The 15,936-nt window shown below is 34.3% G+C and overlaps 1 protein-coding gene across 1 annotated transcript; it reads right to left on the reverse strand.

The window, feature by feature from the left end:
- Positions 1-420: 420 nt before the first annotated feature.
- J4E84_007885 (uncharacterized protein) lies at positions 421-3,036 on the reverse strand (the record flags this gene model as incomplete). Its single annotated transcript, XM_049390463.1, has 1 exon — positions 421-3,036. One exon carries the CDS (start codon positions 3,034-3,036, stop codon positions 421-423), a length of 2,616 nt encoding a protein of 871 aa, XP_049241923.1.
- Positions 3,037-15,936: the final 12,900 nt, after the last annotated feature.

The raw sequence follows: 15,936 nt of genomic DNA on the forward strand, positions 1-15,936 counted from the left end.
TAGAAAGATGACCGGCCGACCCATTAAAATGCGTGGATTCCAAGAATCTGTATCTCCTGAGGATATAGCCAGGCACACGTACTGGGACCGCGCAAGTTTGGTCTTACTCTACGGTGCGCCTACTATAGGGGGTTTTGTCACCATCATCCAGATGATCAAACAGTACGGAGTGTGTTCAAAGATACTGGGTGTTGGTGTTTGATGGATGCTAGATGTGAGAGATGTCGGAGGTTAGTTCAGTCAAGCGTCAAGTACAGCGTATGGTTTTGCGTCGGCTCTATGGGAACGCTTCGGATCGGAGTTGAACAGCAAGCCAAGACAGCTTGGATTCTAGGGCGAAAGATGGTTGGGCGAAAGATGGTTAGAGAACAGCGAGTGATTTTCTTTCAAACGAATGGCATCTACCATTGGCATGATGCACTACTCCACTACTTTTTCCCTGCCCTTTCCCTTCTTCTTCTTCTTCTCCTTGCCCTCGCCCTCAGCCCCACTCTTCGCGTCACCCTTACCTTGACTCCCACCACCCATCAAGTCCTCCTCGAATTCCTCAAATACCCCCACAACATCCTCTTTCCCGGCCTCTCTCGCCAGGTCTTCAGCAGTCTTCCCGTCGGCATCTACCACGGCGATATTCGCTCCCTTGTTCAGAAGCAAGCGGACGATCTCATCGTGACCCAGCAGAGAAGCGATAGCCAGCGCAGTCTTACCTTGACGACCTTTGCTCTTATGGCATGCGCTAACCACACGGTTGATATCATTCTTGATCTCGTCGTCGTTCAAGTTGTCCAGAAGGGTCTCCATAGTCGCTGTTTCGCCGAGCTCGGCAGCGACATGGAGAGCGGTCAAACCGAAGTGTTCGTAGCGCATGCGCGCACCTCGTGCTAGCATGTCGTTCAGGTAGACCAACTCGACCTTCTTGCCGGCTTTGTGCAGCATGAGATTAAGCGCAACGCCTTCCTCGATCGTGCCGTGATTGAAATCGAAATTTTGGAGCGCTGCAAAGAGCTTGAGGGTGTGAATGCTCGGGTACTGGACAGCAACTTGTAACGGTAAGTATCCGGTGTCATCCCGTGTGTTCATTATCTGCTCATTCAGAAGCAATGCTGACATCGAGGGGATCTTGTTCATGAGCACACTGTTCAAGGCCGGGCGAAGACAGATTTGCCTACTCTTGATCATGTGTTGTATGACCCTATTATTCAGAACTTCCTCGAGCATGCGTGGCTCTTGTTGAGAGACTGTGCATTCGATGATGTGTTGTGCTTTTGCCAGTATGTTGGTGATAGTCAACATTGGTTTCAGCAAGCGGTGATCACCAGAGTCAATGATGAATTCTAACTCTGTCGTATCATCGCGCGGGAAGAAGCCGACCGGTGACTTTCGATTCAAGAAATTGATTGTTTGCGTGAGCAGTTCTTGGTGTCCTGTGTAGGATGCGTGCCGTAACATCATTTCAGCATCTCTCTTCTCTAGTGTCTTGACCCGTTCATCGTGAAATTCGAAGATTAACTTTTCTAGCTCTGCATTGGACGTTGTCGCGAACGTACAATGAAAGTCCGTGGTCGGCTTCCGGCTGGCAACAAGTATCTTGGCTATGTCGATGTGATTGTGCAGAATGGCAACATCGAGTGGCTCCAGTCCTTGGGCGTCTTCAGTCATAATGTAGTCTGCAATCAGAGATGGCGGGCCAGCTGCGCGCAAAAGCTCTGAGAGACCGAACATCGCGAAGAGATGGAGCGGTGTGGTGTTGTGTTTCTCAAGGTCGAAATACTGTGAAATGTCGTAATTCCAGGTCATGAACATGATCCACCACTTCTCTATGGTGTCGGAATTAGGGTTGAAGGTCCCCAAAATCAGGTTCATGAGGTCTGCCGAGGTGTCCAAAGAGAGCTTGACATGGTCAGCCCAGTGGCTCACAGCATATTTTAGCCTCGCGGAGATCTGCGACGTCCAGACAGACTGGTCATCGCCTTCTAGGTTTTCTATGCTGATGCTAGGCAGATCAGCGCTGATCATGTTTAGATAATGCCGAGCAAGCTTTCCATGGACAGTCGCGTTATCGTTGGACAGGGAGTTCGCTGGCCATACTTCTGAATGTATAAATTCGAGACAGTCAGTATCAACTAGTTCCGGGATCGGGAAAGACTTGAGAAGTGCCAGGATGGCAGATTGTTCACCCTCGGGGAAAATGGCGACAAACTGTTCGACAGTTGGCGGATAGACATGCGCAGCGAGAATCTGCTTTAGTTCATCAAACTTATCTTCGTCTTCGACACTGAAATTACGAAGTTGATCTGGTAGCGGATCCGAATGGTTTATAGGCACTGCTGAAGCGGCTTTGGTACGGTTCAGGTCGACGGTAGCATATCTTTCGTCACCAAGGGAAGCGCGAGCGGTGATAAGGACCTTGAAACTGGGTTTCGTCTGCGGACAGCCTTCGTATGGAAGTGGGCGATCTAGCAGCTCAAGAAGGAGAGTTCTGCTCTCTTTGTCGCATTCGTCTAAGCCATCTAGTACACAGTATGTCAAGCCTGCATCATCTTGCTTTGTAGCGCGTCGTAGGTAGGCCCACATAAGTCTTGCCTGGCTGAGATTAGCAGGCATGCAAAAGCTATCCTCGAAGAGATATTTGTGGAAATCATTCATCATGTCAGGCCGCTGTTGGATAAGCTGATACATCCAGCCCTTCAACACTGCACTGGCAGTGCTGCGTTTGGAGTCAGAACGGTGGCAGAAGAAGTAGAGAACCTGCGGCTTGACGTGACCTCTTGGTGACTGGTGATCAAGAAGTTGACCGACAACGAACAAAGCTGCCGACGTCCTGTTGATTTTGGGCCCTTCAGCTTCGAAGATCTGGAGTCTTAGCTGACCCTGATTAGGTGAAAGCCACTGGGTGAAGCTTGGGTCTTCTTTCATCCATTCGTAGTTGAGGTCGTGCCCCAGAGCGGCTTTGGAACGATCCAAGTAGCGAGATGAGTCGAAAGGTTTGAGGATGTTTGCGGTCGTCTCTATTGAAATCGGCTTGGGCTGAAGCATATAGGGACTGTTAAGACGTAAGCAGTTCTTGGGTATGAAATCCGGCTCCTCGACAGCGACCTCTAATGTCACATAACTATAGATAGTCCGTGCTGGGTTATATATAGCTCTTACCTTCTCTTAGATTAGTTAGGTAGACCTTATATATAATTTACATCTGTTTATACCTTATAGTTAGTAGCTATAACTTAAACAATCTTGTCTTTAGTCTTGCTATACAACCTAGCAGCGTAGTTAAGAACAGAACGCTCTAAGGTCTATCTTAAGCAGATAGTTCTATTACTGCTAGAGTTACTATCTATAACTATACCTTGCCTACAATACTATTAGCTTGTAGAAGATATTCTTAAGTAACTATTAAGTCTAGCAACCTATATTTCTTAGCGATATAAATAACACGCACACTACCTTTAACTATTACTAGCTCTAGCCTACGTTAAAACTTCTGTACTTATATAATATATTCTACTTGCGCCTATACTAGGCTTACTAGGTTATTACTAAAGGAGCTTTTAATAGCATCTTGCCTCTTAAAGAAATGCTGTACTACAACTAGTATATCTTTGTTACGTTTATAATCTCTAAGCCTACCTTCTACTAGAAGTTATACTCTTACTTTCTTAATTAGGCGTTGCCTTCTATAAGAACTATCTATCTACTCTGTTAGGCTCTAGTTGTTTCTATAAATAGCTATCTGCGCTTTCTATAGCAAGCCTAATCTTAAATAACTATTTCTAATAATACGCTACTTCTAACAAATTAACACGTTACTACTTATTCTTTCTGTATCTAGCGAGGTAATAGTGTATTAGAATATTTTTACTTTCTCTAAACTTATTACTAGGTTTAAGACTACTACTAATACTCTACTTAGTCTCTTTCTTCTAAATATATACCTAATTCTACTATTCTCTAATTAAACCTGTACGCACACTAATTCTCTACTACTACTACCTATACTAAGGTACAAGAGCTCTTCTACTACTACCTTTTTATAGTATAACTAACTATATATTACTCTGCCTTGCCTAAGCCTCTATACTAAAGTATTACGCTCTTAGGTAAGCCTGCTACGTAGCGCCTAGAACTACCTCTATGTTCTAAGGCCTACTAGTTCTAGCTTAAGTAGTAGTAGTCTACGCTTATAATATTATTGCCTTTACTAATAGCTCTCTCTAGCACTCTTCTCTTATCTCTCTCTCTATGCTTAAGACTATATAAGCTATTCTTAAGATTTATAGTACTCTAACCTCTTTTAAGAGTAGGTTATAATAAGGCGTAACTCTCTCTACTAAAGAAACTTGTTTTCTCTCTTCTCTACAACAGCCTTTACTAGAAGCTAACCTAGTACTTAGATACTCTTATACCTAGGTTACTACTACTAAAGAGTTATTCTCTTTACAAAAAAACGTGCTCTAAGAAATTACTACCTTCTAGACTAACACTATAGGCTTTTACGCCTTCTAAGTTTTTACTAACTAGAAATCTGCCTAATTATCTACTAGTTAGACACTATCTTAAGATCTAGTTAATTAGCTGCTACTCTTACGTACTTGTTTCTAGATCTCTACCTACTCTTGTACTACTATATAGGTATTATTAAACGCTGTTTTAGCTGCAGTTTCTCTATCTTATAGCTTGTTACTATATTCTAAGGTTCTCTCTAGTAGTTATCTAGCTATATCTACATAGTTATTACTTTCTTCTCTTACGCTCTTGCTTCTACTAGAATTAGCCTCTATTGCTACCTCTCTAAGTAGCTCTGCTCTTTTATATATATTCTTTGCTTCTACAAACTCTTTTATTAAGCTACTTCTATTGCTTTTCTATTAGAAGACCTCTTATATTAATAGTAATAAGTCTTAGAACTTGCTATTATTAACTCTGTTAAGATAAGCTTTATTACAGGTCTTACTTCTATAAAGAGATAATAGCTCTACTAAGTTAGTCGCTAAAACTATTATATAGAGGTAGAATAGTAACTTCTCTAAAGGTATTATAGCATCTATAGAGCTCTTAATAAAGTAATAATAGAAAAGATATAATAAGAGAGCCTAGCAGAATAAGAAGTAAAATATATCTAATAATCTAAAATACTCTAAGATCTCTATAGATTAGCGTCTCTAACCTAAAGATAAGGTAGTACCTGCTAACTCTCTTGCATTACAAGACGCTTTTCTAGTAAATCTTTACCTTATAAACTCTACTCTCTATACTACTATTGCGCTATAGCTTACTAGAGTCTCTACTGTATCTTAGACCTTAGGCCCTCTATAGCCTTCTCTACTACTAGGTCTAACTAACATAAGGCTATATATTCTACTTATATAGGTAGTAGACTATATAGAACTACGCTAGGATTCTCTACTACCTATATCTATCTATAACCTTAGGCTACACGCCTCTACCTATAGCTTAGGCACCTAGAACTCTAGCAACATATAGTATTTAGCTTAGAATTCTAGGCCTAACTTCTAGCAACTATCTAGAGTACCTCTGTAGTAACCTAAGCGTTTCTCTACTTAGTAAGAGTTTACTCTAAATAATAGTAACGCAAATACCTTAATTACTAAACGCCTTCTTAATCTAGTAGATATATTGCGAGGCTATTAGCTCTATGTGCTAACTAGGCAATCTTTCTATACAGTATATTATTCTACTAGAGAAGATTATAATAGCTATATTACAGGTAGAGTAGAGCTAGCGCAACTTTTAACTAACTAGGTACCTCTATAATAGCTTTATTACTAAGCTAACTACGCTAAATCTAGTAACTACCTTTACAATAATAGTTTTAAGTAAGACCTACAGCACTATTAGTCTTACTAGCCTACTTATAGTAAGAGCGCTAGGCTTATACGTAGCTATTAAACGTTTTCTTATAATAGTACCTATAGACTATACACGCTGTTATATTATTATTAGGTAGGCTAGGCTCTTACCTCTAAAGAGAATAAGATTACTAAAGATAATATAAGAGTTACTATAATAGAAGGCTCTCTGCGTTTCTATCTAGAGCGTATTAGCTACTTCTAGCCTAAGATACTAGAACATAAGTATCTAGATAAAACCTTTAAGATAGCTAGTAAGACTAACTTCTATAACGTCTAGAACTTTATTAACACTATAAAGATAGCTATTATATCTAGAATAGTAGCCGCGTATATAGTCTAATATAACCTCTAGCAGTGCTTTAAAGGTACTGCTGCCTAGTAGTACTTCTCTAACCTTAACCTTACCTACTATAAGAATATTATTAGAGGTAATAGAATTAACTAATAGAAAGTTAAGCTTATATATTTCTATATCTAGCTAGCTATTATAATAAGAAAGCTTTAGAAGAAGCGCCTTATACTCTAGAACCTTGTAAATAAACGCTCTCTCTCTAAATAGTTTCTGCAAGTTAAGCGTCTTGCTTAGAATGCTAGGTATAGAAATAAGAATAACTACTAATACGTTCTCTAAGTATAGAACCTGCTTAACGCCTAGATCTAGGTCTATCTTTAGAATAATATTAGTATAATAAGCTTTAATAAGTTTCTTCTTATAATCTAGAACTAAAAGCATATTCTTGTTAATATTTTCTACGTAGAATATAACTCTAGTAAGTAAGCTCTCTATTGTTGCTCTAAGAGTTAGAGTTATAGTAGCTTAGGTTATCTAATACGTAATATACCTAATTAGAAGCGTTACTAGTTGCGTAACTCTGCTCTACCTAGCTTAGGCCTCTACTTTAATAACTCTACTTGCTACAACTATAGTAGTACCTCTAATTAGAATGTACAGCGAAACGTAAACAACTCTTCTTAGATAAATAACTAGAGTAGCTAGTAAAGCACGTTTAAATTATAGAACTAGTAGTCTTATAGAGAAAGTTTTGCTCTAGTGTTCTAGGCAAATAATAGTACCTGCGTAAAGATCTAGTAGTCTAGTACAACGTTGCAGCTGTATAGCAAAGTGTAGAAAGTATACTATAACTATAACTCTACTTTTACCTAGAACGTACATCTTTTAGCTTTAGGCTACTTTGCTATACTAACACTACCTTCTCTTATATTATCTGCACTTACTCTGTTCTCTACGCTTAAGAAAATAACTACTACGTATAAGTACGTTTTGCTAGACTTCTGTCTTTCTATAGACTCTAGCTGTTTTACTACTAAGAATAGTTTTCTACTTAATAATAACTCTAATAATTGCAACTCTTCTAGCTAGGCTCTATAGAACAACAAGAACTTTATCTATATATAAGATTTTAATAAAGACGAAGACGCGTACTATATTCTACTCTTACTTACTTATTCTACTTAGCAGACTACTATAGAACTCTACTAGTTTTACTATTGCAAGTGTAGTATAGATCTAGTTTCTAATAACTAGTTGCACTTACATATTTAAAGCTACTACCTCTTAGACTCTAGTAATAACTGTTACCTTAGTGTCTATATAGTTACTATAGATACTAATCTATAGCTACCTCTAATTTTACTTATACTAATAAACTAGGTAGCTGTAGATTCTACTACGCTTACGCGCACTTAACTTGTAAAGTCTTTAGCTCTACCTCTAGTAGATAGAGGTCTTACTGTGCAAAACTAGTATTAAATAAAAATAACTATACGCTCTAGCTAAGAGGGCTCTAATCTAGAAGTATATCTAGATACTAGAGCTAGTATTACGCTTATAGACAAGTTCTTTATTTAAAAGAATTTCTCTAAAGCTATCTAGAAAGTTCTCTAGAAACTAATCTACTATACGCACGCTAGGCTAGAAAAGATAATAGTAATAGAGATTATCTATATTACGCTCTATATCTCTTCTTGTACTAACTCTAGTAAGCGAGTTCTTACACTATAGAAAGTTTAGGCATACATTATTAACTACCTTACGCCTAATATACTTCTTAGCATAGATACGCTAGTATTTTAATAGGTTATTCTTAATCTTAAAGCCTGTACTATGTAATAATCTTACTATAAGAGTATAACTACTCTACTATTAATTCTTCTAAAGAATAAGAACGTCTTTAAGAAGCGTAAGGTAATAACTACTATAGTAGTTACTATACCTCTCTAATCTACTATTAAGGTACTAGTGCACGTTAGGTACTCTCTTTTCTATACCTATAACTATATCTTTAAGCCTACTAAAGCGCTCTTACTAGTTTTCTTAGTATACGTAATGCTTATAAAGGTAGACACTAACGCTATAGTCTTACGCAATAACTCTAAGACCTCTATACGCCTACTACGCTACACACTACTTAGGCACGCTGTTCTACTTAATGCTAAAGCTATATATAGTATTAATTAATTAGAATATAGGTTAGTAGTAATACTAGACCTCTACTATATACATAATAAGAAAGTAAAGACTACTAATAGTGTTACTATTTTTAGTAACCTAGTAGCTGTAGAGTTACTACTTTAAAAGACTATATTGTTTCTCTATATTTAGAAAGACTAAGGTACTACTATAGATATTGCGCTAGAGTTCTAGATACCTATTACTCTTAAGAATAGTTAGTAAGATATAAAGGTTTTCTTAAAAGTCTATTAGAGTAGTCTACGTAACTAGAAAGTTATTAACGCTATCTTTAATAAGCTTACTTATAATTAAAAGATAGAACTTACTAGGCTATCTATATCTTTCTCTATACTAGTGTTTATAGTATAGAAGAAGGTTAACACTTACAACGTAGGTAGCTCTATTACTTCTATTAAATAGAAAGAATAGCCTATTCTTAATATAAAAGAGGTAAACTACTAGGCGCTTAAGAACTTATACTCTCTTACAACCTAGTAAGACATTATTACACAACTATAGAGCGCTAAGTATATTACTATAGTAGATAGACTATTCTATTTCTACTAATTTGCTGTCTAACCTAAGAATTAATATAACTTTACTATTAATACCTACTATAGAGTAGAGATACTAAATATATGCGCTATAGGCTATAAGAACTTAGTCTTCTATATGCAGCGTTATAGTAATATTATACTATAGAATATAAAGAAATTTGCAAAGGCCTATATAGATAATTTTATTATCTATTCTTATACTCTATATAAATACGCCTTACACCTTAAGCGTTTCTTCTACTAGGTTTCTAATATAAGAATTTTCTTAGCTCTAGTAAAGGCTTTTATTAGCTACCTCTTAGTTAAACTACTTAGTTAGAGAGTTAACGCTTTTAGAGTTGCGTCTATAGACAAGCGTATTACTACCCTCTAAAATATAGCCTTCTCTAAGAACGCTAAGAATATAGAGATGTATTATAGAGTAATTAACTACCTTAACACTTAGACTCTATATCTAGTATAAATCTCTTAACTACTTACTAATTTTAAGACTAAGCTTCTACGTTTTGCTTCTAAGAAGAAGAGTAGAAGTAGAACTATAGTAGTAGTAAAGGCCTGTATTCTAGTAGAAGAGCCTATTAGAGAAGCTTTTAATAATATTTAGTTACTCTAGTTAAGCTCTATCTAACTTATATACTATAACACTTAGTGTACACTATATATTAATGTAGATTCTTCTAAATAGTATAGTATAGCTCTTATAGTATATTATGTACTAGATAACCTTAAACCTACTATAATTAACTCTAACGTTTCTAACAGGTACGATAATAATAAATTATTACCTACAGCTTAGTTAAAGCGCTCTACTAACTTTTCTATGTCCTCTATTTAGCTTATTATTTTTCTGTCTAAGTATCTATCTAGCGCTAAGACCTATTACTTTTCTACTAAACTAGAGATAGCTAGGCTCTGTTAGGTAGTTAAGAAGCTAAGATATATAGTAGAAGCCTCGCTAAAGATATTTATCTTTACTAACTATGCAGCTATTACTGCTATTACTTAATAGCGCTAACTTACTATAATAGACTTACTTAAGAGCCTAAATCTACGCTTAGCTAAAGCCTTAGTTTACCTCTAGTAGTTTAATCTTAACGTTAGGTATAGACTTAGTAGGTTTTACCTTATTTCTAACGCACTGTCCTGCCTTACTTCTATAGCTATACTAGAGTTAGATTTTAAGACTAATATGCTTAATAATGTAGCTTACGTCTTTTATATACTTATTATAGACCTTAACAATAACTTTAAGATATAGCTAGCCTAGGCCTACTTTAATAACTTACTCTAGGCGCGTGTACTAGCTATAATCTCTAGTAAGCGCTAGAACTATAAGAATAAGTCTTAGCTAATATAAAGTTTATAATTTCTTCTTAAGAATAAGCTTATATACTATTAGAACTGTAATAACAGCTCTAAGCGCCTTTGCATCTCTAAGTCTATAATATATAAAGTTTTCTAGCACGCTTATAATAGGTTCTATTACTAAGACTATAACTATACCTATAACTAAGTTAAGGCCTTCTTTTTTATACGCAAACTTAGTAAGTATTTAAGAATATACATAAAGTTTTGCCTCTACTATATAGTAAACTAGACACAGCGTTATAAGCTCTATAGTTCTCTTAAGCTAATTAATTACTCTACTTATCTCTTTGAAGTAGCGTGTATTAATATTATAACCTATCTACTAGAGACTATTAATAGTTTTAACGCAATTCTTACTAAGACGTGCTAAGTGTTAAAGATAATTAATGTTATACTAGGTAAAGACTATTAGTCTAGAGAAGAATAGTCTATTATAATAACTTGTACTAACTACCTTATAAGCTAGAGTAACTAACGCGTAATTATTAGTAACTAGGCCTCTACGTTTATTAAAGGGATGTTTTACTACTAGTACTCTATAATAGGCACCTAATTCTACACTACAGCTACCTACTATCTTAAGGCTAATAGTTAGTCTAAGTGCACTAATTAGACTGTTAGTATCGCGCTACGTTTCTTTATTACTGCTAACTAGAACGTAGACTAAACTAAGGTTCTCTCTTATATCTAGTTCTTAATAAACACTATAGTAAATTATTTACTTAGATGTACTCTCTATAAGTACGTAATAAGTTTTAACCTCTACTAAGGTTTTAATCTTCTGCACGCGAAGCAGACTCTCTCTAAGAAAGACTATACTTCTCTATACTTTTAATACTAGAAAGAAGCTAAGAAAGCTCTTATATTTACTAAGGTTATATAGAAGAGTTACTATAACGTATAGCACTAGCCTTTAGACTTAAAACCTAGTAATTACGTATCTCTAAATCTTTATAAGAGTTACTATCTTAAAGGTAACCTTTCTTATAAGATTAGGTATTAATATTTTAGGCTACTTTAAGTGTTAGAAAAGGTTAGTAAGAATGCGTACTATATAGAGCAACTACTAGGTTTCTGTATCTATAACGTTGTAAATGCAGCATAGCTAGAGCTTTATTACACTATAGAATAGAATCTATACTATTATACTTTTCTCTAGCTACCTTTTACTATTACTTACAACTCTAGCGACTATAATCTTAAGCCTATTAAGCGTATTATTAAGAGGCGTGTAAATAATAATATAGCGTAGCTTAAATACTTTGTAAAGTAGAAGAATTAAAGTTTAGTCTATAACTAGTAGCTAACTATAGCTTAACTCTATATAGCTTAAGAACTCTAAAAAGACTTTAATAATAAATTCTTTCTTATAGAGTAGAAGCAGCGTAAGCTAAAGCGCCTCTAGAATTATAAAGTAAGATAGGTAGCTTAAGACTAATAGATTTAGAAACTAGTACTAGGTTTAGCTATATAACTTAAGGTTGCGCACTTGCTTTATAATTAGACTAATCTACTACCTCTAGATTAGCCTACGTATAACGCTACTTTACCTACACTAGATATAGAGTAATTAATAACCTTTTTATATACTCTATTACCTTTACGCTAATAAACTAACTTAAGGCTATAAGACTACCTTAACTATAGAGGCATTCTTACACTCTATAACTCTATTAACGCTAACCTTACGCCTCTAAGTAATAACTCTCTTCTACACTTTATACTAGGTAGCTAGTATAATAATAACTTAGCACTAGCTGTTATAGAAAAGAGCGCAACACTAGTTACTCTAGTATTACGTCTACCTATAATAGGCTAATATACACTAAGGCTTTAGCCTTAGTAAAAATACTTTTGTTTTCTTTTTTAGGCGTTTATAGTAATATTATTTTATTCTTTAGCGTATACTCTATTTTAGTACTTAGCGACTTTTTACTTTTAGTGTCTATCTTACTATTACCTATAGCTTGTAGAGATATTCTTTTCTTTCTAGCCTTCTTAGCTTAGACTTTATATTTTAAATGCATTCTATACTAGAAACTATATATTAAGTATATCTTATAGTATATTTAGCTTTCTATAGTTAACTAGTAAATGCTATTTTATAATATCTATATATTATACTCTAGCGCGACTATTCGCACTCTACCTATATTATATATCTAACTACTCTACTAGGCTTATTATTATATAAATCTTATGCTCTAGCCTTTAGGTAAGAGAAGCTCTAGTAGAGAGCTAGCTGCTCTCTTATCTAGTATAATAACCTTTTCTATATATAAAATATTTCTTCTACACGTTAGAACTGTCTCTTCTATATCTCTAGTAACCCTCTTTTTCTATTATACTAAGCCTATGCTCTACTTGTCTTGCAACTATACCTATATCTTACTATATCTTACTTTACGCTTCTCTATAATTATTGTATTATATATAGCTATAGCTATATAGGCGCCTATAGAGCCTATACTAGAAATATAGGCAGATATAAGCTTTCTTACCTATCTTTGCCTTTCTATAAGCCTATTACTAAATATTATAAGTCTACTATCTTACCTCTAAGGTCTCTACGCATAATATTAGCTACTACTACTATATTTCTAACTATAGGTGCTTTGTAACAAGCTGCGCTCTCTATTAACACTATAGCTTAGCATAGCACTACTATACTAACTCTAGTAGCTCTTACAAACGCTGTCTATACACTCTAAGATCTGTTAAGTACTAGATTAGATGTTAAGGCAAAGGCTACGTATTCTAACTTCTGTACTATCTTGCTTTTTAAATTATAAGCTTTTAATACATAGTTATAAGCTCTAGCTCTATCTTTAAACCTAGCGGAGCTCTATATAAGTAAGATTTAATATATATAGAATATAACTATAGCTGCTAAGGCTTTCTTTAGGTATACGCTTATAGATAAACCTCTTCTAGTTAATTAGAATATAAGGCGCTACCTTAAGTCTGTCTATTATACTAGAATTATCTATATTAAGCACGCTTAAGGCTGTCTTTAGATAGAGGTTAAGAGAGATAGTGTTTTTACTAAGATCTCTGTCTATAACGCTAGCCTTATTAAGAAGTTTAGCTTTAACTTCTACTAGTAATAAACTACTTTTAACTTTCTTGCTACCTTTACACTACTAGACAAATCTTTTATTAGAGACGTAGAATATAACGCGCTTACCTTTAAAGTACCTTTTATCGCTAAAGAAATAGACCTATAGGTAGCTTTTAATAAACGCGTAGTAACTTACCTTTAGAACTAGAGATACTAGGTTATAGCTTCTAGGTAGTCTATAGATTAAGCTACTATTTACATGTCTAACGTTAAGAAGAGGCTTATAGTAGATATTAACTGTTGCTCTATCTATATTACTAAGCCTACCTACTTAGACTAGAGTAACCTAGAAGTTATTAAAATAACTACTATAAAGTATAAGAACGTTAAAAACACTTATAGCGTTAAGTCTACTAGCTCTAATAAGGTTTATTATATACTTAAGAAGAACCTCTACGCTATAAAGCTTAAAAAGAAGTCTAAAATACTTTTCTTTCTATACTACTAGACGCTAGAATAAGCGTATTTTCTAGACAAGAAAGAGAAGAAGACTCTTAAAGATAGTAACTATGCTTAGGCCTATACCTTATATTATATAGAGGGTATTATAGTAGGTAGTTACTACTATAACTCTAGTAGCGTAGTAATCTACTAGTTCTACTAGACGCTGCGCTATTAATATAAGACAGTTAGTAATAGAAAGAATAAGAAGTAGAAGATAAATGTAGATAGCTCTTTTATTATTAAGAAGACTAATAGTAAGTAGATAGACTTTCTTCTACTAAATATAGTGCGTTGTTAGTAGGTTAACGAGTAATTTACCTCTAATAGCTATAGTATAATCTACTTTATTAATAATATATTTAACGTCTAAGAGTTAGCGAAGTTACTCTAGAAGTATAATCTAGTGCAGATAGAGCTTTAGTTAATTCTACTTAATTAATTCTTTAGTTTTCTATATTACTCTATTAAGGTACTGTAGACTAAGATTAATAAGATTAAATAGAAGAAGAAGATATAGAAGAAGAGTTTTAAGATAACTACCTATAATTATATAATAACTAGTTTCTTACGCTATTTCTATAAGAATAATAATATAAAGAATAAACCTCTTGCTAGAGTTAAGAATAACCTTAAGAAAGATTTTAGAGATAAGTTTGCATTAATACCTAAGCTCTCTATAATGCCTAGTACTATAAAGCGTAAGTATAATAATCTTAATAATTCTATTCTCTTAGGCTTATTAGAGAACCTGTCTTAGCCTTCTATAAAGAGCGCCTCTTACTAAAATAAGAAAGCTAAGACAGCTGCTAAGAGCATTAGCTTACCTGCTCTAGTAAAGAAGACGCCTATAGCAAAGACTACCTAACTTAAGGTAAAGAAGAAAAACCTTAACTACTTCTCTATAAATAGTACTCTAACTATATCTACTAAGCTCTAGAATAGCCTTGTTGTTACTATAAACCTAGTAATACTTTTACATAATAGCTCTAATCTATATTTACTTCTTAATTAAGTACTAGCTAGTGCCTATAGTAATAGTTTTCTGCACTCTATGCTAGCTTCTAAGCCTTTTATTAATACTAAAAAAGAAAGTATTAAGTTTACCTATAATCTTCTATATAGAAATAGAGACATAACTAAGAACTAGATTAATATAGTAGTAAAGAACCTTTAGACTCTTAATAGTATCTCCGCTAGATAAGCTCTATCTATGCCTAGTTTTAATAATACTATTAATAACAAGACTAGCGAAGGCTCTAGCGTAGCAACTAACTAAGTTAAACATCTTAACTAGGTAGACAACGCTACTACTTAACCTTAGCGATGTTATATTTTTATTATAGATACTTTACTAAGAGTTACTCTACTAGTCTTAACTCTGTTATTATGCTTTACAACTTTCTTATTACTTATATTACCTACTTAGTAATATCTCTAAAAAGTTTTTCTTTAAGCCGCGCTACTCTAGTATAATACTAGCTCTAGCATATATTATATTACTTTGCAGCCTTTTTTTAATACTATTTTTTCTAGTAATATTATCTTTTTAAAGTATTTATATACCTCTACAAAACTTCTTATAACACACTTGCCTAGAATAAAAGTAATATTCTTTCTACTCTTTGCCTAAGTATACACTCTAGTATCTACTCTCTTTTTATAGTAGTTTCTTATTATAGTCTACTTATAATACAAACACTAGCGTTATAGTTACTAGGCTTACTTCTTTAATAGCGCAATTCTATGTATAATATTTTCTTTTATATATTTGCGCAGGCACAGTAATAGACTATAGATATTTTTTTCTTTTAGTAAGCAGTACTATAGCTTATTACTCTTTTTTCTATAATAACCTTCTTTAAACTTGCCTAACTAAGCTTTATCTTTTTTTTCTTACTATTTTTGTAAAGACTTCTCTGCTATAGGCTGTATTATTTACTAGAGTCTACTAGAGAAGCAAGAAGTAATAGCGAAGGACTAGAGGGGATTAAGTTTAGGTAGTTAACTCTTTTTAGCCTACGTTAGCAATAGTGCAGCTGTTACATAACTATAGATAGTCTGTGCTAGGTTATATATAGCCCTTACCTTCTTCTAGATTAGTTA

The sequence above is a fragment of the Alternaria hordeiaustralica genome (genome assembly GCF_023758085.1).
Source record: "Alternaria hordeiaustralica strain BMP 2776 chromosome Unknown scaffold_18, whole genome shotgun sequence".
Lineage (NCBI taxonomy): Eukaryota > Fungi > Ascomycota > Dothideomycetes > Pleosporales > Pleosporaceae > Alternaria > Alternaria hordeiaustralica.